The sequence below is a fragment of the Ascidiella aspersa genome, chromosome 4, assembly GCF_963924565.1.
Source record: "Ascidiella aspersa chromosome 4, kaAscAspe10.2, whole genome shotgun sequence".
NCBI lineage: Eukaryota > Metazoa > Chordata > Ascidiacea > Phlebobranchia > Ascidiidae > Ascidiella > Ascidiella aspersa.
Genome location: NC_139450.1, coordinates 7,057,111 through 7,080,710, shown reverse-complemented (window position 1 = coordinate 7,080,710; position 23,600 = coordinate 7,057,111). Strand labels below are relative to the sequence as shown.

Below are 23,600 nucleotides of genomic sequence, written 5' to 3'. Positions count from 1 at the left end.
TGTCATCAAATTCCTTCAGAAATAGTGCCAAAATTTATTAACTGCTGTTTCTGTATAAAGGCTTGCCCATCACATTCTACAAGTGGCCCATATGGTGAATGTGAAAGTTAAACTTTGTTGACTAACACAATAAAACTCCCCCTGCTAGCCAACAATGACTCACAAGATACTCGGGTTCTTAAAGTAGTTGTGCTAGTCATATTTGTAATGGGAATCATATTTACTAGATTAGTCGAGCTGAAATTACTTACACTTAAACCTTTCAGCACAAGGTAACAACTAGCCCTATGAAACCATATAAAAGTACAAAATAAAGGAGCACCTTTTTGTATATTAATCAACACTGAATGTTCAAATTTTGTTTTGGTACAATAGGTGAAACTGCCTTTTCTTGTTTCACCTGAAAGTTAGCTGGACTGCATATATTTTGTACGTTAAAGAAACCACAAATGAACTGATCCTACCAAACTGCCAAGCTACAGAAATCTTTGATTGACTGTAGGTTTAAGGAAATCCAGGCAACAGGGCTCAACAAAATACAAAGTAAGTCACTTGATCTGAAATATCAGCTCTTTGTCTTTGTCGACATACGCAACCCATGTGCGCCAGGTATTGACTCGCACACAACTGGTTCCCTTGTTTGGCCAGCACGGCTGTTTAACTTTGGCTCAGGCGCCGGGAAAAGACAAACACAGGCTGTAGCGTAACGGGCGAAGGCAGGTCGTTCAAACACGGCGGTTTTCAGCATCGATAACACCCTTCTACGGCACACAGCGCCACATTTTGCACGCCTGCTTTTGGCAGGAGCCGAGTGCTGTCGTCGGCGGCTGCGAAAAGCTCCAGATAGCTCGATTTATAAAAGGATTGTCGCGGCAACAAAAGAGAAACGTTCCACATAAAAAGGCGAGCGGCTCCTCTTACGTTATTGGATTTCCAGTTACGCCGCCTTGATTGGTTTCACAATCCGTCGGCAAACGAAGCCAATCGAAATAAAACAACAATGAAAACTCCGGGAAACTGTTTGCAGCTAGTCGTCGTCCATACGCATTGACGCACGGCAGGCTGCACAAGAACGCTAACTTTCTGGTTTTCGTCTTCAGTTTTGTACAAAATGGACGATTGTAAGTTTGCGCTGACGATAGTTAAAAAATAAATTTATTGTCTTCGACAATTCGGTAGGGAAATTAACTGGTCGAAAATACCCTTTAAAAATTACCTGATTAAAAATGCGCATGTCGTTTCATAAAATCACGCAAACCTATTCAAAATTTGTATGGCGGCTGAATATAATTTCAAAGTGTATGCCACTTTAAAACGTAACACAAATGATTTCAAATACGGTTTGTATTAACTGTCTAAAGCACTTTAAAGATAACAACAAAAGTAGTACAATCCTTTCCAAACACTGCGAATTAGCGCCAGTTCGCCTATTGAGGTGTCACTTTACAACCGACTGTAATTAGCTGGCTGGTTGGCTGCTTTAGTTCATTCATCACACAGAGAAACAGCGAAACCTCAGCATGTTTTAGAGATTACGGCTGTGCTATTTGTAGACTGGGCGAAACAACACACCGTAGGTAGCGTTAGTTCCTTCCCTACTTGATGGTAAAATAAAAAAAAAAAACTTTCTACACTTATCCATGAATCGATAAATTTAAAAGTTTTTCAGGTCAAAGACGCATGACTTGACGTTAAAATGCACTAAAAATCTTTTTTTGGCATGCCGTTATTTCACATTTACTGCACAAAAGACAAGACGTTTCGCGAGTACCTACGTAGATTAATGAATAAATTTAGTTTTAAAGCTTATATATATATACTAAAAAAAAACAAAAAAAAAACAACAAATCGGCTATGCTAACCATTTTTCTTGGACAAACATTTTTCATATCATGGTATGTATGTACATTAAACCTGTGCGGGGTCCTCTGTATGTGCGGGGTCCCCCTTTGGGTGTGGGGTCCTCTGCACCTGCTTTACTTTATTCCTTAAAAAATATTGTAATAAAATCATATCAGTTGTTCTACGTTTTTTTCTGAAAATATTCCGCCATGGATAAAATCCAACCAAGCGACACTTTCTGGTTCTGCTGCCAATAAAAATGGGTTTCATACCCAGTGGAGAACACACCTGGGCCAGCGCCGTCGCTCTCTAAACACAAATAGTATCCGAACGCAGCAGCACGCGCGTAAACACTATTCCGTTCCGAGCAAAATCACTCTCAGCTCGCTTCCCCTATAAACAAAAGTCACAGTAGGCCGTTATGACGTCACAGTTATTAATGGCGGACTGCGCGCACGTTGTTTGCTGCTGCTTTTGCTGTTTCTGGGAGCGTTTTTGGCGCGCACAGGAGATGATCTCAAGCCTTCAAAACCACACGACGCAATCGCGTACACGAAAATCGATTTCTGCTGTGGTTAGCTGGGAGCTAGGTACAACTTTGGCCTGTTATCGCATACTTAACACGCAAAGTGAGATGATTAAGTTATGGAGGTGTATAATTTTCATTTCTGGGATATTTCTGCAGCAAGGGTGCGCTTTTAAAATTAGCAAACTACAAGTTAAAATATAGCGCACGGCACCTAGACAAAGGATACTGAGAAAACATTGTTCAGTGGGTATAAATAACCACTAACAATATTAGTACTTTGGTACATTAGTAGTCTGTCTGGGTTGTACAAAGCCGATTTTATTGCAAGTTAAACATGATTTTTAATACAGTAATTTGGTAAAATAAAGGCCTCATTTTTTAATTTTATTCGCTTTGCTTTTTTAACAGGTTCCTACACCACGAGGCTAAGAGTACTGGGTGCTAAAATTGACCCATCATTTCACCAGTACAAACCTTTACAACTTTAGTGCCCATAGAGCAAAGATTAACATTTCTCAAGTACCCATTTCAGTGAAAACCTACTATGCAGGGATATATAGTATTTTTCTAATAAATTAACAGTATTTTGTTTGGGGAAACTCTAAATCCATATTAGTCAACTCCAAACTAGAACTTGGGGCGCGCGCACAACTAAGACTTGCATTACTGGTGTGCGGTTTGCACAACACCAGCACCCTGCCTTCGATCTTATCAGGCTGTCAATTTGAACTCCAAACAGAACAAATATTCCTGACACACTTTGTGCAAAACTACAACTTCATAACCTGACATTTGCCTTTAATACATGGCAAGCCATTAGGTAAATATCCAAGTATTATCAGTTTCCAAATGGATGATATGCGGGGACAGTTTAGAATCTCTCTCAAGCGCACATTTTAAGAATTACTGCTATAAATGCAGTTGACACCAATTTCTCCAACCAAGCACTCTCTCCATAAAGGTACTGCTTTTAAAGCGACAAATGGGTAAGTAATACAACCCCAGTCAAATAAGTGAGTCTGGGCAATTCGCCGGCACTGCGAACTTACCGTGTTGCAACCTGTTGGCGAAATCGCACACCAGCAGTGAAAAATCGTGCTAATTTACTGATCTATTGTCTGTCGCCTAACATTAGCAGAATCCGGTAGAATTCGAGGAAAGCAGCAACTGCGGGGATTCTGCTGCAGTCGAAACCGGGTGTAATTTATATTCATTTTTGTTTAGACAAACGAATGCTGCTGGCAATGCGGTTTTTCAGTGTTGTCTCGGGCAATAGGGTTACCATTTGGACGTTCAAATATTTCAACGAGCCTCTGACAATTGACCACATAACGGTTTGTAAGAAAAAGCAATCTACATGCCGTAAATCTTAAGAGAATGAAGAGAACTGGGGCATGGCGTTAATCTTTCAGCGGTTGGAACCTTAATTACACAGCTGGAATATATAAAAGTAGCCTCGGGCTCTGAACAAATTTAACATGATAATAAATCATAAATATTACCGGTAAACACAAGTGCTGTCTGTTGCGCAATTTAAGATCGCCTCGCTTTCTTTTAGACTTAAAATCGCCCAACGTCGATTTCCCCGTAAGGATTATATCGCAATTGGTGTTTCGTTGCCGCCGAATAGAAGCAAGGCAAAGCTTCGGCGAACAGGGAATCTAAGAAGAAACGCCCCGTAAAAGTCTGGCTGTCGAAAACAACAGGCTCGACCGAAACACTTGACTAAACCGCAACTCAAGCACTTACAAGGCCCATTTTCACCAAGTTGTGTCGGAATGACGTTGCCCGCCAGGAATTTTGACTAGTTAAAAATAATTAATATTTGGACAGAAACAATTTCTCCGCTTAAGTTTGCCCGCGTTGCGATATCCCGTAAACATCAGCTGCACAATTAAAACACATCGATTTTTGTTTTCTGTACAGGATATCCGCCAGTTATTTGTTGTTCCAGGGAAATAACAACCCAATGCAAAATTCTTATGACCGGCTGGTCAAAAAGTAACTACAGTTTTTGAAAACTTTTTACTGAAAATACAGTAGGCAAAATTTTACAGTTCCTATTTCAATAATATCGTGATTGCAGCAATTTGACCTTGAAGGAAACGTTTAATTAGCTTTGATAAGCGGTACGTTTTTAGTTGACGACGTCGTTCAATATGGATTTTCGCATATAGCGTGCAGCGATCGTTTTTGGCAACTGTCACTTTCACGGCCAACGCCTCTTCTTTACTCGTCTGGGCCTTATAAGGCACAAATGCTGTCGAACTAATACGATTTGCTAACTGGTGCAAATCTCATTCAAGCCTGCTAAAAATTCGATTAACAAACACACTTTTTACGCATAACTTTTGCTCGAAAAATTACAAAACTCACTTTTTAAACAATAAAACCAATTTTAACCACGGTTCGCAATGAAGATGTCACTGCTCTCGTTTTGATAGTTTAAATATTTAAAAAACCGAGACGCCTACTTAGGCTAAGTCTGCTATTAAAGTAGGCCTATAACTAAAAACCTATCCTTCTAACCTAGAACTGCGGCAATGTTACCACGCTGAGTTACAAACAACTCTCTTCGTACAGCGCAAGCAGAAAAACAACAGGCAATCCCCCGCCAGTCTGCTGACGATTGGTATCTCGCAAATCGCACGGTTGCCTGAGCACGGTGCGCCGACGCGCTCGACCTGCGTCCCATTCCGGGCGTTCTTTCCCCGGCCGCCTTATTTGTCGACTGAGGAATGTACGCTACCGTACCAGGGCTGCGATTACCTACTGCTGGCTCTCTTAACTAGGACTATACTTTTAACTAATCTTTGTAAATTGCCGTATTCGTCTTATTCTAAATAAGGTAATCCGGAGGGTGACAATTTTTGTTTATAGTGTAACCCGAATACGCTAATTTATTTTGTTTTGCTGGTTTATATCAATTTGCATTACAACGAGGGATTGTGGATTTTGAGTCTCCGACCCTTGCCTCATCAGTTCAGTTCCGGACTTTCGGCAGTTATCGTTCTTCCGCTATTAAAAATGCTTTTTGCGCCGTTGAATGCTCAGCGACCGTACCCTGACGTTTCGGCGGCAAAGCGACACGTGTCCAAGCCGCTACGCTGTCTACTGACGGAACTATTTGCGTTTTCTCTTTTCTTGGCGAAAATCGCACTTTAATTTTAACAGTTTTGGCTTAAAAATTTACAGCCAGAAATTTCAAGTTTTTCCTGTAAAACCCCGTTTAAACTGTAAGGTCTTGTGTCAAATTTTGTTGGCCTGACATTCCAAAAAGTTCAGCAATTCGCGTTGTCGTCTGACGTAATAAATCCAAGTCTTGGAAAGCTGTTTCCTTCAGCCCCGAACAAAATAATTCCGAATTTCCTTCTTTATTGAAATTCGATGATAAAAATTTGATATACTTTTTCTATAACACTATAAAAATGGGAACCAACTGAATTGGGCTAGCATCGAACACTTTCTTCAACATGTCATAAAAATGCCTTTAAGACTGGCAGATCTGTGCTGCGCTTCAGTTCTGTAAATCCTGTATTGCCGCAGCTGCGTCCGGTAAAACGCCCACGTAAAACACAACTCAACTTAACGTGATTTGACAAAGAGTAAAAAGTCCACTCAGCTGCGCTGCGCTACACTTGTCTTTTAGGCCTGGAAACTGCTGCTTCGATCGAATTCGAATTAAGGAAGGTATAGTGGCGACTGATTTCGCCGCAGGCCACTCGAGATTGCATCAAGAACAAACCTGAATACATCGTCGCCAGATGATGTGGCCAAAAAGGCGGCCAGCGGCAAGAGTGACACTGTGCAGTCTTTTGTACACAAATTCGACGTTTTTGGTAGTTTGTAAAGAAACGCTGTTCACAACTTTCACTTTTACGGCTAGATATGCTGATTGCTGAGCCGTCTTTGAAATTAACTTGAAAAGTTTTTTGATTAATTCGTTTGTACACCTAGAATAGTTAATGTGTGGTATACCTTAAACAATTCTAGTAAGAGATTTAAGGCACTCCAAAACCCATATATGTGCTCTATTTTTCAAGTTATGACTTGTAGTCTGTGACTGTTAATTTTGCTGACAACAGTGTATAAAAACCAAGACAAGAACATGATAACAAAGCCTCATTTTCCCCACACTTCTTAATATGTTTATAATCATTAATTATTGCTGATACAATTTAACTTTAAAGAAATAACGCATTAAATCATAGTTTATTTTCCATTCATACTAGAATCTAAATTCTAACCATAATCATGGCACTTACAGTGTGTAAAAAACAAGTTTGGTATTTCAAATTCAATTAAACTTTATGTTAAATTTGTGTTTTCCTTAAAATTGTAAAAAGAGTACAAAATATAAAAAATACAATCTTATAATTAAGATCACTATATTTTATCAATTCAAATGTATTGAATAAATATACAAGTGCAAATGTAATTATTAAAAGAAATAACTACAATGTGAACAGTATACAGTTATACTCATACTTCATTATTTTCTGCATAAAAAGGCAAAATTAAACTGAAAGCTGATTAATTATATATGCACACAAATCTTCTCATTAAACTGGTTTAACTTTTGGTGACAAATCCATGTGCTTTCATACCTGGAAAGTTGTTGTCTACCATGAAATAGACTTTTCTACCACACTAAATAGACTTTTTTAAGACTGCAATTTATCAATAAATATTACAAGTTCAAAATATAGGCAATGGTTAACAGTTTTGTAAACAAGTCATTTTGCAATGAATCAAGTCCCAGTCAAGTCATTCATAAAACAACTCAAGTATGAAATGAGAAAAACAACATACAGAAAGCAAATTGTTTTATGTGCACAAATTTGAATAAATAGGTCAATTTTATAAAAAAATACTTCAAGAAACCACTTCATTTCAACCCAAGTAATTTGTCCAAATAACTTAAAAATCAGTCCATGTGTCCTAAGTCAAGTCATTTAAAAACATTGACTTAGATCATTATAACACTGATGGTTAACAAGTTTTATTCGTTAGCTAAAAAAACAATAAACTTCTATTACACTTTGCTATTCTTTCAATGAGTGTTATCATCATCAAAAAATCATTCCTTCAAACATGGATTGCTCTTACGCTGTTGCTAAAAGTGCTGAATTGGTTGAAACACGTGGATCGGGGGCTGTAGTCTGGCATGAAATTCACTAGCTCGGTGCGATAAATCTAGTACATCGTAAAACGTCATATGACAACTACTTTCACATCGTTTAACCAACGACATACCACATTGTTTTTGTCAAATTGATTCATAAAACCATGTACCTCAATATGGTACTAGCACTGTCAACACATAGACGACACGACATTTATAAAACGACACTTTGTTTACGTCTGAAAATTTTCGTACAAGGCAGATTGAACACAAGTTTTTTCAAGAAACAATCTCGTTTGCGCCCTCTTTCGACAAGTTGTATTTCGTAGGTTTTAATATTTCGTAGGTAACTAAATACATCATAAAGAAAGTTTTCTGTTCAATATTGTTTAGTAAAACTGAGTTATCTAAAATAAGCTGTACTATAGTTTTGCCATCCTACGATGAACCAGCAACCAAGCATAATAAGCACTGTACACGTTTCGTTATTCTGTTAACAAATACTGCTGTTGAAGACTTCTTATTACCTGGTGCCAATAAACGAAACAATATTCGTCCAAAATGTGACAACTAACTTTGTTATTTTTCTGATGTGAAGTATTTTATGAGATTAAATCAACGAAAGGTTTTCTGCTAAATGCCTAATAAAAATAATACAGAGCATTGGAGCGAGACGAGTGATCATTTAATGACGTCAGACACAACAACATGCAATTGCAAAATTTAATGCAAGGCAAAACAAATACAAAGGTGAATCTAGTGACGTAAGTTTCTTCGGAAAAGTCAGACGTCCAGACCTAAACAATTCCTGAAATCGTCTGTTCATTTTACATATTACCCTGTTGTCCCTGTATTCTTGTAACAGTGCACTAGAACCAAGGTGTCGCTTATTAAACTATATATGATTTGGTAATGTAATTTAGCGAAAAAAAATACGTCTTATATTAAATTATTTTTATTAATACTTCACCTTAATTAAACTTACTCATGATTCTAGGAGTGAACGATAACTGTAAAGTTTCATCTTTTAGGGAATGAATTTGTATGTTTTAATAGTTTTGCAATTTTCTCATAATAATTAATAATAATAAAACCCCAAAATATTGTTATTAACACAAAAAAAATCTGTAGCATTTGTATTGCACCTGGTTTGAAAGTTAAGCCTGTGCGGGGCATTTATCCCTTGTGCATTAGTCTGGTAAGTATGGCAGATCCTGACGAGATCTTGCAGGTGCACAACCGAAAACATTACAAACTTAACAGAATATTTATTATGTAAATTCTACTGTTTAACACCAAACTTAAAAATGTAACATCCTGAAGAATGTTTTTGAGAATTTTATAAATGTTTAGACCTTATCTATCAATTTCCCAAGTGACAATCTGCATTTCGCAATACTTTTCAGCATGATATTGGGTGTGCAGTGCCAAATTTTTAGATGTGCATTTGTGCAATTTGGATTTTAAGTACATGTAGTACACCTGTTGTTTGGAATCACAAAAAATCATTTATTATTATTGTTTATGTGTGTAATTTATGACTGCACAAAAATAAAGAAAAATTGGTTATGCACCAGCCACAAAATGCAAACTTGCCCATGTGCTATCAGTAAGATAATTTTGTGCTTGAGGTTTCTTCGTTTATCCTATGAAACAAATATGACATCTTGCATGTAGAAACACAATTAGTATCACATTCCCAACTATAATATATGGTATGCAATACATTTGAAGCTGCTAAATGCTTGCTGGAAGGTATATTTTTGCAAATTTTTATGATGTTGACTGTAATTCAAGTCATACATAATGTTGACTATAAAATCATTAAATAAAAAAACTGATAATGCTTTTAATGTGAGTTATGCTTCTTACTCTGTGTTGATGCCCCCAAATTTTTCTGTGGGACATCAATTCAGATTTTTGAAATGCCATTATACAAAAGGTTTGATTAAAGGTTGAATTGAAGGTTGACCCCGAGTTGAAGTTTGACATCGTATTAACAACGCTGTACCTGTGCAATATCTGAGATTAATGCTCTAAACAATTAAAAAAAAATGCGTTCAACCTTTTATGAGTTATGCTTTCATTTACTTCTCAGCCACATTAACTGAAGATTATACAAGTTTGTATTAAAACGTCTTAAATAAGATGATTTTGATTTACTTGAACTTTTTGGCTTTTGAAATTATATAATTGAAACACTATATATATATGTATATGTATGCTATCTTGAATTTAGGGCATGTGCCTACATTTCCATTTGTTTGTTCTATGTTTAGGTTTTGATTATAGTGTTGACAGTGGTGGTTTATTTTGTTAAAACAAATGGATACAGAAGGAGATACAAAGATTGAAGGTGTACAGAAAATGCATACTGAGGGTTTGTTTGACTTATATTTTAAGCATTTAGGTTCCGGTGTTTTTTTAAATCGTTAATAAACATGCGACTTTCTGTTATATATATGTAAAATATAAAGTTTTACTGACCTAACATTATGCTGTAAACTGCCCTTTATTTAGACGTTGGTTTTAGTCTCATATCAGTGCATATTTTATATAGAAGGCGGTGATACAAGTCTTGCGTCAGCCGCTCAAGACGAAGAACAACTTGCCAAGGAGAAGGTAATTAAACTCAGAAATATATATGTATGGATGTGTGATATGTAGAATTCAGCTGATTTAAACAGTGTCTTTTAGAGATTTTTGAAATCCCTAAAAATCTCAAATCTCAAAATATGCTATTCTGTTGACTTTATTTGAGGAATTCCTAATAATTCTGTACAAAAAAAACAGGCTGAATCCTGTAAATGCTCCATAGGGCACTGTCATAATTTCCATAAACTATTAATGTTTTCCATAAACTATTAAATACCCAATGCCTATAGTAATAATTGCCCTATGTTTGAATTTACAGCTTCATATAACTCTGCCATCTGCCATGTAGTTATTGCAATAAAATAAAATGTGAAAATAATAACTTTGTTAAAATATTCTTTTTTTTATTACATTTTTATGGTAATTGTTTTTTTGGCTGTTTTGAGTAACTAAAAATTTTGCATTGAAGATATTTGTTTATATGTATTTTTATCAAGCTGAACTATGTTCAGATAATGCCAAAATAATGTCGTACATACCCATCATGTGATTTTGATTTACTATTTTTTTCTTCTAGGAACAAGCATTACAACTAATTGTTGAGATAAAGAAAAGAAATGAACAGAAATCCAGTATTCGGATTGAGTATCAAAATGCAGCGACAAAGCGTCCAGATGAAGTTTTCTTCAGGAAACTGGATTCAAGTTTAAAAAAGAACACATCTTTTGTCAAAAAACTGGTACACTTATATGTTAGCACAAAAATAATATTGGTGTTCTACAGAGCCAAATACTAAATGCGATCTTTATAAACTACCGGTATAGAACCCTCGGTATTGTATTTTGCTCAGATCATTAGTTGCTATGCAGTATACATATTGCACATAGTTTTGATGTCCTAATTGGATTTCTAACGACATCCCATTACTCACCTTAATCCTAAACAGGGGCAAAATATTGGGTTTCAAAACCGCTGCATGCAAGGGGTGCCGTTAAAACTAGGGCGCCCAATTGTTGATGCCGAACGGTTGACAATTTTATATCTTATTCTGTTGTGGTTATTATTGCGTATTTGGCGTTCTTATTTTAATGGTGTTAATACTATGTTAATGTAGATTCTTTGCTATAAACTTCCCTCTTTGTAGATCTTATTGTGTATTTCCTGCATAAGGTCTCAGTAAATAATTTTCTGTGAATATAAGCAAGGCCATTTGGTTATGATTTTCAAGTAAATTACAAAATAGATGTAATTTGTAAAAGCTGCCGTAAAGACAATAATCAAGCATATAATGATTTTTCTTTAGGGCAAGTTAACAGAGCAACAACGCACTGCACTGTCAAACGAATTTCAGTCTCTCAATTTGACAAGATACATCCAAGAAGTTGTAAGTTTTCATTTATTTTATAATTTTCTAATATTGTTTTAATCTAAGGCGCAGTCAAACTCGGGACTCAATAGAGTTTGGTTTGTTTTGCTAGAGTCTGACTCCGGACTTGAGTAAGACTACCCCCGAGCATGCACAGTATCAATTTACTGATAAGGCCGCAACTTGTAATTTTGGATAGCATGGTATGGTAGAACATTTTACTTGTCATGGGTGGATGAATTATATGACACCCTTGTGAGTAAATTGCTGAATATCCACCATAATTTTGTTCAGTAAACGGGTGAAATACGGCTGTAGTGTAGGACCCGGACTTTGGGACTCATTGCACATTTGGCCGGACGCTGACTCAAGTTAATTTATTTGTCAGAGTTCGACTTGGGTTATTTTTAACCGACTCCACATCCCTGATTTCAGGTTAGAAAATTACCATCTCGTCATGAACTTGTACGACTCATTGAAACTCATTGATTTTTAAATGTTTAATTGTCAGTTTAAAATTATTCCGGCCGCAGAGACGTTTCTGAGGTTGGTTTTGGCCCGCGACTATAGGAAAAGGTTGGCCACCCCTGGGTTAGAGCATTAATTAGATAGTTAGGTATTGTAACTTATTACCAGCCCGTCAATGCTTCATAAAAGTATAATAATGCTGTAATCGGCGGAAATGTTCGATAGAACAAATGCGTAAACGCAGTTTCGTAGATCGATTCCTATTTTGAAATTTCTTCTTATTTTTCGTCCTGCAGGTGTCCACTCTGATTGACGCTAAGCTGAAGATGAGCGACGTATCGTGCGCCATCCACATGTGCTCTCTGATGCACAAACGCTACCAGGACTTTACGCCCCAACTCTTTCAGGCCTTCAAGCGCGTCTGCCTCTCCAGGATCGAAGACAAATCGGTTGGTCGTCTGTGTGTTATTTTGCCACCGTGCGGACGTGATTAGCAGCATCGCCCGTCCGCTGGGTGCTGCTAAAGAATGTCATTTTAAACTTAGAGCTGATTTAAAGCGTATTAGTTTTCCTAGTGTTACTGAAATTAAGACATATCTGAAAATGTTCTTTAATTGCAAACTGATTATGTAAAATATAAAGACATCTCCTCGCCCTTTAACGTAAATGACAACAATGACTTCAAATTGTAGCAATATACTTTAGACTTTCTTGTCTGAGTCAAAATCAGTCATTTTTAAGTTCTAGTCATCAATAGAGAAATATATTATTTCCAATCCGGCATCATCAGTCTATTTTAATTCAAATTAATCTTGTTTAGCTTATGTGGTCCATGCTGTTTTCGTCTCGTTATTGTCGTTATTACCTATTCAATCGATAGTAATATTCAATCAGTAGACGAAATGGCTAAATAAAGCAAACAAACGTATCTAGATTAGCGCTCCTTAACCCGTGGGCTGTGCACTTTTGATTAAGTGCTATTTCTATTTTCTTCCAGCAAATTAAAGCTTTTACCTGTTCAAACATACAATTAATTTTATTGTAATTTACTTCTATACAATTTGTCGTCAATTCCTTCCTACCAGAACCGCTCTTAGTGGTGAAGTTATACAGGTTTCGAATGAGGCTAGCATTAGGAATATTATTTGTTTTACTTGTTCAGCCGCTGCGCCTTTTTGTGGGTCCTCAACTGGCTGAAAGTAAGTTCTTGTTCGTGGCCTGCCGCCCATTTTGTGCCAACGATTAATACTTATTTTCCCGTACGCATTGCGCTCCGCTAGCTGTCGCCAAAGTACCAAAAAAAGTTTACGCAAACTTGCAATCGCTTGTTACATTATAACTTAACAAGTTATAATTTTTAATCACAATTTTTTTAAATCACTTGTTAAGTTATTAAGAACAACAACAAAAAATTAAAATTTATTTTCTTATTAATTGTAGGTGACCCAGTATATTTTTGCCTACATTCGTGCATTTTTATACCAAAACGAACTATATAGCAACTTGACGCCTTTGATCACAAGTGTGAAATTGCGTTTCGGCACAAGACTGTGAGGCATATATATTGCTAAATTTTCCATATGTATTTTTGTTTTTCTTGTCGTGTTAAGTTATTCAACTTGTATTTTTGCAGCTCTTTTTGACCAACATCAGCAAAGTGAGGACCGACCTGCGCTTCTTGGCAGAGGTGAGTTGCATGTTTGTTTGTTGTGTTGCAGTTCATGGTTTAGATTATTAAACAGTGTTTGACAGGACAGTGGTTAGTCGTAAGACGGGAGCAGGTTGTAGCTTGAAAATTGTATTTTTTGTGAGTTGAAAACAATAGTTTAGTTTACCATACGTGCTATGTGGACTACTTGGCATTTTTAACTTCCAATTTGTTATGTTGGATGTAGTACATTATCTTGATTTAAAAATTGCAGGATACCTTCTACAGGTTCATATTTTCATTCAGGGTATTCAGACATGCTGATTTAGCCATGTTTTCTGTAATATTAATTGCTTGGAATTCATAAATATTTGTTGCAAGGCCTAATGTCGTTTAAAACAGCTTTTCTTGTGATTATGTTTGTTCTGTAGCGTTTATTGAAAATCGATGTTGTCTTGAGGATAATTTTTTTTGCTTTCTTAATCGACCATGTTACTGTGAAATGCAGTTTGGTACACTGGTTTCGCGTATTGTCTACACTTTGATGTTGAAGGTTGTTTTGTTGCTTAAAAAAATACACCCCGCATTTTCATAGTCCTGTGTTTCTCAACCTACGGGTCGCGCCAAAACAGGGTTGGCCCTTATTTGGTTGAGTCGACGATTGCAGAAGTTTACCTTCTGGTTAGATTAAATGAGGTTTATTCTGGGCAAGATTTCTCAAATGCTTGATAGAAGTGCAGAATAACTTGTATTAATTAAATTTAAACTAATTTATGCCAATATCTTATGTTTTGTTTGCTTAAAGAAGTTTAGTGAAAAGAATTGGGTCGCCAAAACCTCGTTCTAATATATACGTTTAGTTTTTGCCTCGCCAAAATAAACGTGGAAAAATACAAGAAAATTGGTTTGGACGAAGAATCCCAAGTCTTATACCATCTCCCAGATGCACCGAAAATGGCCAAGAGCCGTTTGCCGATCCGTTTGATGCCTTTGCCCGAACTTCCGTGTGGGCCAAAACTTCGACTTCCGTCGCGGTTCACCGAAAACCAAGTGCGCAATTTGCCCGCATTGCTCGCTCTATCGAAGCGAACGTAAATCGCTTGACTTTGGTCTGAGGCCTTGCCAGCTTCAAGGGTCATTACACCACTTGACGGCGAGACTGTAAACATGCGTTCTTTCGCCAAAAGGAACTTGCCCCTGTACGTTATGTGTAAGCGCGTTTTGCCGTCGGGATTTGCTCCGGATAAAAGTGGCTCGAGGGTAATTCTGCCCCTGTTAAAGTGCCGGCAGTCGAAAAGTTTAATTAAAAACTGCCGAAGCATTTTAGCGGCCTGTTTTTTTTTTAGTGTAGCCTATCTTAATTATTCACCGAAAACTTTTTGACTTTAAGTTTTGGTGTCACCCGGACTGGCACGCAACTGTCTATAGTTTTAATCGAAATGCTTGACTATTAACGCGGACAATTTAATTTTGAATGCCGTGTTTTCTTGTTTTAATAAACTTCCAATACTTTTTCTCTGTCAGTTGATTTCTCGCTAAAATTAATTAGCTTTACCACGATCGTCAACTTTACCTCATTTGTTTTTTCTAAAAAGAAAAAGTTTGAAAACGTTAAAGTTATTGTGCAAAGGGCAACTAAAGAAGAACGTTCCTGCGGAAGCCTGTTAATTTTTTCCATCAAAGGTTCACACAACCTTTTTGCTGTCGCGACCCCCTTTTCAGTTTTCGAAAACCTACGCGACCCCCCAGGCCCCTAATTGTGGTGTTCCCACACAAAACTAGATAATAAGCGGTTTGGCAGTATGTTAACATTTCTAGACGGTGTGTTTGAAAAACATTGTTGCAAAAGTTGGCAAGAAAGTGTGGATTTACACCAAAAGCTTGCACAAGTAACTTAAGTTAGTTACGTTTTAAGTTATGTTTGAGGGTTTATTTCCACTTTTGGGACTTTTTTGGCACGAAGAAGAAAAAGGCATTGTGAGGAACAACGTTTTTCACATTATGCTTTTTTGTCATGTCTATTTTTGCGCGCGCTAACGTTCACAGTAAGCACTGTATGCCTATTTAGGATGGCACCATTGAGTTTGCAAAACAGACAGAGGAAATTTGCTCTGTGAATACGTTTGTTTACGGTGGCTGGCAATTATCTTGACACGCGCACTTGATAAAGGAAACGAAAGTCGGTCCTGCAACTTGCGACCGTTGCTGTTTTTGTTTTGTTATCGAAGCAAGGCGTTTCAAAGTAACAGCTAATGGACTTTTTGCCGGCATTTCTATTCAAGCCGAAACCACCGTCACGAGCCATTTTCGAAGTAATGGCGTAATGGTCGATATAATTGGCTTTGCTGACGGTAGCAGGCATCGTTGTCCTCATTTGCTCTATCAAGATTCAATTTAGCTTGATAATAAATTGCAAAGCCAAAAAAGGTCGAGTAGATTGACATCATCTTGATTAAGTAGTTTCGATACGATCTACTCGACCTTTTTATCTTTGCAATTTATTATCAAACTACATTACAGATCCGTGCATAGTGTACCCAAGATTCGATTTATTTTTTAGTATCTTGCAAACATTGAAATAAGAGAGGATAAGAAACGTCAAATAATATTAGTAGCTTAACAGCTGGACGTAACTCAACTTCTTAACGCTAAAGAAAAATTTGTCCCTTGAACGTTTAAATTAATTCTATTATGTTTGGTTTGGAACTGTCATGGCGTCATTTGATATCTGAAAGGAGCGCTATAAGTTTTGTCACAAATAGCAGGCTTCGGTATCGGTTAGAGGTCGACCGATATCTATTTTTTTGGACCGATACTGATACCCGATTTTTTACATTTTTCAACCCATACCGATACCGATTTTTTTTATATACCTCAGAAATGTTCAAAACTTCAATTATCAAAAAAAAATCCTAATAATGTTTTAGTTTATAAACCTTTATTAATTATTAAACTATTATTTTGCATATTAACTTGACCTGATGCTAAAACCAAATTTTTTTAATAAAAATATTGATAAGTTGTTTGTTGTACAGGAAAAACGATATCATTTTTTGGTACTAAAATATCGACAAAAGTATCGGCCTACATTTACCGATACCGATATATCGGTAGAAGCCAAATATCGGCCGATATTATCGGCAAACCGATATATCGGACTATCTCTAGTATCGGTATCGTTATCAAAGTCAAAATGTCAAGTATCGAACATCTCTAATCACTTTGCCGTGTACTATAAACGTTGACAAAGCAGTTCTTTTTTATTAAGTACAAACACTTTTCTCAAAAGTTCGCCGCAAGCAAAACACGTTTCCACCGAAACCAATAAATTGTCAAATCAGCACCTTGTGACGTAATTACCCCCAGTTTAAGAATCGCAGATTCAAACCAATCCCGCTGCATTCACGTAAACGCAATTCCACGAAGGACCGTCATCGTTTATCACGATTTCTGACAACTTTCTGGCGGTTCGGCCGAGATTCGCTTGTTCTGTAGCGCCCGCTGTTTTGTTTTCATCGCTGAAATGCTGAGGTCGCCCGTAGCAGACCCGTACGGCCTCGCGTTGACAGAAATAGGAAGACGGATCTGACTGTGTATGAGAATTCTTTCCTGGTAATTTACGGCGCTGCGTTGCGACTTGTCTTTGAAGCGAAGTATCGATGTGCTTTTGTTATTCAGCTAGTTTTCGGCGATCAATCGTTCGCATTAAACAGTCGACGGCAAAATATTCCCGCGCTTAGGGTTTTACGAATAGAATCAGGCCGACTCCGATTCTTTGTTTTACAAAGAAATAGTAGTGAGAATGCGAAAACTTAAACTGTCCGATATTTCTTCGAAAAGTTTACTTTAAACAAATGAATTGCTTGATAACTGCATCTGATGGTCGCATTTTAAGACTTGTAACGTTACAAGTGGGTGGTCTGAAAATGGAACGTATATTAGTACGACATTTTTGGCATGATATAACTACAACAAAACATATGGCCAACCCTACTTGATCACCCTTGCAAATTGTATCTCCTTTGAGTCTAAATAATACTTATAATTTTCATTCAGTGGTATTAATATAATACTTCAGAAATATTCAGGGATTTTTACATAACTACACTCATAATAAGGCGATTTTATCATTGTTGCACCTACGTCGTTTAATATAGTATGCCAATAATACCCTTAAATTCATACCCTTTCGGTATTATTACTCTTCAGTATTTCCTATTTCGTGGGCCTTGTGTGTAAATAATCACCTGCCCTAGAAAGCAGACGCTCAAACCGACGAAAAAACGTTGCGCGTTCCGGATCGTAATATTTCGGCGGCGATGAATTCCCCACGATACCAACTATTCGACCCTGTCACAGCTCCGGGGCCAATTGAACGTGAAGGACCGTGACCCGCCGATCGGTTATCACGCCACGATGCCCCTATAGCGTTTACCACCTTTTGCTGGCTGTTGGGACGGACAAATTTCCAGCTACTACTGTATTTTGTATTGCGTAACTGGTTTTATGGGGCAGTATTTTCAGACCGGCATGGTATGTTACCATTCATTTAAAAACATTTTATGTGTATTGTCTATGGAACAGGGTTCTTTCTCTACGAGCATTTGGACCAATCTTCTTCAAAACTGGTATAAATTTCGCAATAAGGATTTTAAAATTGAAAAACACGAAACACAACTGGAGTTGCAAAACATTAAACAAAATTATTGCATTTTATGTACGCGTCAGTAATTTATGACGGCAACTGAAATGAAAAAGCCTTCATCAATCTCCATAGGATTTCTCCTCACACGTTTTTGAATAAATCATGACTTTATCGAATCGATAATTCGGTGTCGTTATGTGAAATGTTTTCTAAAACAAAAAAAAATACATGGAAATTATTGCGACGTAAATGTGAGTGTATATCGGGTTGCTTTTGAGTTCAGATACCTTTGACTTTATGATTAATATCGTCTGATTGAGTTTCCTTTAAGGCTGAAGTTGATTTGCGAGTGTTTCATCTCTTCGAGTGGCACTTAACTATGAGCGAGAACTTCGCAAAGTGTCAGAGCCTTAACATTAAAAACAAGGCATGAGTTATGGTTACACGCTCGTTTAGTTTTACAGACGTATATTCGTAAAGTGGAACACTCAAAACGCCAAACAAGATACTTCCTTCATGCTAAATATGATCTAAAATTTCATCTTGTGGTGTAAAACTGAGATTTAGCATAACGGGAATGTTCGTAGAGCTCCGGAAATTTTATCTATTTTTGATGTGCACCCTTGACTAAGGGTGCTTATTTTTCCTGAGGTTTGGCGAACACACAAAATCCGAAACCAGCCAAACATTACGCAAGCCATTACAGTTAATTATATAGTTGACAAGTCGGTAAAACACATCGAAATTAGGGGACTGGCGTGTATAAAGTGTCAAAGCGTGTGGCCAGTGTTTTTTTCTGAGTTTCAAAAAGTCTGGGCCACTTGATTTTATTTTGATTGATTGCGTTCAAGATCGCTCTGGTGTGAATTACACGATTTTACTCTTTAATACAGTGTTTTGTTTTCTAACATTAATAATAATAGTCCACGACGAGAAGAGAATCAGAATCAAAATGTTTATTAACTAAAAAAGGCCGCTTATTCATTTTTCTGATATATCAAGTAACATACCTATTTTGCCTGTCTCGCTGATAAACAATTTAGCTATTCAAGGCATAGATGAACTTGCATTCCACATATCCGCCAGCACCAGGTTTAATTATTATCTTTAATTGGTGACCATTGGCATTGATTTGTGAACTTACTATATAATGTAAAATGGTTAAACTAGTGAATGGTTATGACTTTTTATGTTCATTTTCCGCCACTTTCCGAACTAATGCATTACTCATCATTTTCATGTTTCGATTACTAACAGATACGATTCGCTAATTAAACAGCGCTATTTTTTCCAAAAAGGCAACCTAAACAACAACATTAGGAAGTGTCGTAACGTGCTGAAAACGATTTATTTTGAAGATAAAGCGAATTCACGTTTTTGGCATTGCAAATAAACAGTAACCGAAAAATATGCCGATCAGGTTTTGTGGACAAATTCGTACAAATGCCATTTGGACTTAAAAGTACAAACTTGCCGCATTACTTCAACAGGGAATTACAAGATACGTTAACTCTGTACGTATTGAACTTTATACTTAATACTCGATGTTTTTTAAAAACAGCTTTTCCCATATACCCCTGCGTTACATTAACAATAAATATATCTCATATTATACTTGAAATAAAACTTTTTATAATATAGATAAGCGCATTAAGATTGTAGCTCATCGTGATAGTGAAAATACAGATATTTCAATTTCTCAACTTATGTTGCTTCGCCTATTTATAACTGATTCGTAACTGACAGCTGTCGATTTTATGATTGAAATATATCTTTGCGCATTCATAACCGATTCGAATATTACCTAAGGTGCTGTTTGAAAAACACAAAAATCTCAAGAAAACCTCTGCAAACAAAACAAAAGTGATAAACAACGCGCAGCCTTTTTCCAGTGACGTGTCCCGCATTTTCCCAGGGTTCGTGGTTCGATTTCTCGTCGCGACACGAGTCGAATTTTGCGCACAACAGCAGCAGCAGCAAAAGAAGCATAGGTCTTTTGCGCGCGCGCCCACGTGTTGCCTTCACACTCAAGGTCGACCCAAGGGCAGCGTCATATAGTCTCGCAGTAGCCAAGTACCAGCACGCGGCACGGTCATCTGCTATTTCTCTTGTAGATGCGCCTCAGTGCCTTGCTCGACCCTGCGCCGCCTTTGCTAGCGTTGTTGTTTTTGCGCCTGTTGATATTGTTGTTGTTGCTATTGCTGTTGCGATTGTTCTTGTTGTTATTGTTGGTGGTGGTTGCTTGTGCGGTTTCTCTTACGCGACTTGTCCTGGTGTCTCTTTCTTGTGAGTCGTCGGCCGCGTCGCCTGCAATGCATTTTGTGAGATTGTAGCTGTAGAAATGATTATTATGCCTACATACGATGAGTACGATACCCCATAGTCACATCAATCGTGAAATAACAACATTTGATAATTTTTATTTAAACTTGGGCCATTACAATGTTTAAAGCTCAAGTGAAATGCAAAACAACGCTATTCTGTTAGAAGCAAGTCTTTATCACAAAATGTATCTAGTCAATCTAGTAAAATCAACAGTTTGTTTTTTAAAAGCGCATTTTTATTTTATTTTTTTATGTTTTAAAGATCTCGCTAGTACAACGTGTTAGAAATATACGCTTTAATTACCAGTTTAGAAGATAGCCGTTTCATGTCAAACTGAGTGCTAAAAGCTAGGTTTTTGGAACGAAACTCTTACAATACAACTATAGGTAAACGACGATTTTTCTTTGAAAAAAGACAAATGCTTTTCCACTTAACATTGACTTTTCACACAACACGTCCGTCTGAGTGTTCACTCTTTCACGGAGGTGATTTAGCCCTTTGTGCGGTCCAGATGTGTCACTGTTAAGCCAGTCCTCAAACGTCAATATTGACTTTGAATCAAATCGATTGCCGGGGTGTCGCGATTTGTCTCTTTGTCTGCCCTTATCGTAAATCTGGGCGAGGCCTTGCGCGTGAAATCACTGGTAAATATTTTCCCGGGAAAACGCGGTTCGGCTAAATTAAGGCCTGCGAAACTTAAAGCCGCGACTGTGTTTAATCGTCGGCGAAAAGTATATTTGCAAATGATGATCCCTTCCATGCCTGTCATAGTATACGCACACGGAATTACAAAAGAGAAAGGGCTGGCATGTTTTCACAACCATTTTCGTTGGTTTATTTGGACATGTTTAGTTTGTATTATGTGAACTTCCTTTAAATTGTATTCTTAGTTGCTAAAAATGCTTTATTGTGCTAAAAACTATTAATGAAGGCTATATGACTACACCCAAAGAAATGCCATTTCCCATGCAAACCTTAATATTCTACAGTTTATATTTATGGTCACTTGGTTGCTTTACTTTCACATGTCAGCAGAGCGTAACATATATGCAAGAAAATTAGTTGTTTTTAAACATGTTACATGACACATAAACAAGCAGAAAATTGTGAACAGAGACCCGCTTGAGTGCTGTAGCAAAAAGTAAACGATCCTCCAGCGCAGTTTTGTTTGTATAATAATTTTAATATTTAATTTGTCGTTTGATTTGTTCGGCCTTATTTCTGGACTGATATCTGAACAATTCTCCTTGTTTGTTGTAACTCGAGGGTTTTGTTTTGCATTACAGTTTTGATTTTCTGCTGAAAAAAAAAAAAATTATAGTTGTAACACTCTATACTTGATATGTTTGGTCGGAGCAACATGCGAAACAGGTGCTAACAGAGACACTGCCTTGAGATATCGCATTTAAATTTGCGGCAGTAAAATATGTTGTTTTATAGGAGCAATAGATTGTTTTACTAAGAGAAGCCTCTTTCTAGAAGGTAAGCCGAGTTTTTGTTACATGAGAATTGCGGGATTAATTTTTTTTATAATCACGGTCTATCCACGAAGCCAGCAAATCCTGCCTCTTTCCGGCGTCGCTTTCCTGCGTATTAGTTTAGATTTTGTGCAGAAAAAATTAAAAAATCTAGTTCTTGCACTCTATACCTAATTCGTCCTGTTTAACCACAAAAACCGCGCCGGTTGACCCTTGACCCTTGACCCCGTTTCTTACCGGCGTCGCTTTCCTGCGTGTCGCCGCCATCGGATCCATCGGCGTTGCCGTTCGTATCGCCGATAGTCGAGAATGGACTTTCAATGAGCGCTTCTCTGGGAATGATCTGCAGTGAAACCTTGCGCAATGGGAACTGGTTGCTTCTCCAGCGCATCCACTCAAAATCGGGGATCATGTAGCTGTACTTGTTCGGCGCCTCGGCCTTTTTGCTGTTGGCGCCGTCACGCGGGTCGCCTGGGTACGGCCCGTTCGGGTTTGCCTGGCCGCAGTCCCGCGGGAACCACCAGCCTGCCGGGACAAGAAACACTCGGTCATATATGTTACGTCGGTTGTTTCACTTGGTCATTATGCGTTGTTTTGCCCGCAATTTGATTAGGAGACGGGCCCAAAATGATTACATATACGCTAAGCAAATTATTTTAGAACCAGGGAGCTTTTTTAGAATCAGAGAGGCGGTGAATAATTCGTTCGTTAAACGGTGTAGGTTGTTCACTTGATCAGATTAGGAATTATTCGTAAAATGAAAAGGTGGATTATTTTAGTTTTTTGTTACTCTTCCAGACGGCAAAACATTATTTGGTCAGTATAGCGTTGCAAATACCGTAAAAATGTTGGTTATAGTTTTGTGCTGAATGTTTGTTCGTTAAATATAGCTTTCTGGACGTTGAAAAGCTAGAAATACCTGTGTGTACGGATTTAAACTTTTTTTGGCAATTTATTTTTTTTAGGTTTAATTGAGGACAATGACATAATGTGTAACCTTATGCAAATTGAAGTATAGGACACTCTGGCAAATTAAAAAGAAAATAATTTTACTTCCTATATGGTACGCCATATTATAAAAAAAAGTTTAACTAAGATATGCACCTGCTTGTCTTCGCGACGTGCAGTCTGAATTGCGTGTGATGGTATTTTCCCTGCTCTGTCTTCTCGCCCTGAACGGGACCTCGTTACTCCCAGTCAGAGAATCCCCCGCATTTCCACTGTATCCGCTCACCTTGAAAACAAAAAAATAAATTATGTTGGTTTGCGAAATTACAAGGGTTAAGTGTCGATGCGAAACTCTGCTTGATTTCGACATTTACTGAGGTCAAGTTTTTGCGAAGCCACGTAAACTGACGAAAAAAGCCAAAAACATGAGTGGAAAGTGGAAGGTTATCGACACGCACTTGCAAGAATGCATAACGTGCCCTTTTTCGGGCAAAGCCGTTCGCCAGTTCTCTGCAGCACCTGTCCGTGGGCTCGTATTTCGTGGACTCGTCAAATTTTGACGAGCGCAAAAGCAAACTGTTGACTTGGGCCGACCGAAAACCGCATTTCCATTGCACCCAGTCGGGATTTT

At 37.5% G+C, this 23,600-nt stretch overlaps 2 protein-coding genes across 4 annotated transcripts in view; one reads left to right on the top strand and one right to left on the bottom strand.

The window, feature by feature from the left end:
* The first annotated feature begins 9,782 nt into the window (after positions 1–9,782).
* LOC146146913 (regulator of nonsense transcripts 2-like) overlaps positions 9,783–23,600 on the top strand; it is a 90,803-nt gene continuing 76,985 nt past the window's right edge. Inside the window, exons 1-6 of the mRNA XM_083388577.1 lie at positions 9,783–9,876; positions 10,057–10,118; positions 10,669–10,830; positions 11,395–11,475; positions 12,222–12,374; positions 13,559–13,612. Of these exons, the coding sequence (XP_083244703.1) occupies positions 9,822–9,876; positions 10,057–10,118; positions 10,669–10,830; positions 11,395–11,475; positions 12,222–12,374; positions 13,559–13,612 (567 nt within the window). The 5' untranslated portion in view covers positions 9,783–9,821. The remainder of the gene's footprint in view (positions 9,877–10,056; positions 10,119–10,668; positions 10,831–11,394; positions 11,476–12,221; positions 12,375–13,558; positions 13,613–23,600) is intronic.
* Positions 20,032–23,600, bottom strand: part of LOC146146914 (uncharacterized) — a 35,984-nt gene continuing 32,415 nt past the window's right edge. For all 3 annotated transcript variants that reach the window (XM_083388578.1, XM_083388579.1, XM_083388580.1), the window contains 3 exons: positions 23,126–23,255; positions 22,259–22,546; positions 20,032–20,525 (listed from right to left, as the gene is read on the bottom strand). In XM_083388578.1, the coding sequence (XP_083244704.1) occupies positions 20,311–20,525; positions 22,259–22,546; positions 23,126–23,255 (633 nt within the window). In that variant the 3' untranslated portion in view covers positions 20,032–20,310. The remainder of the gene's footprint in view (positions 20,526–22,258; positions 22,547–23,125; positions 23,256–23,600) is intronic.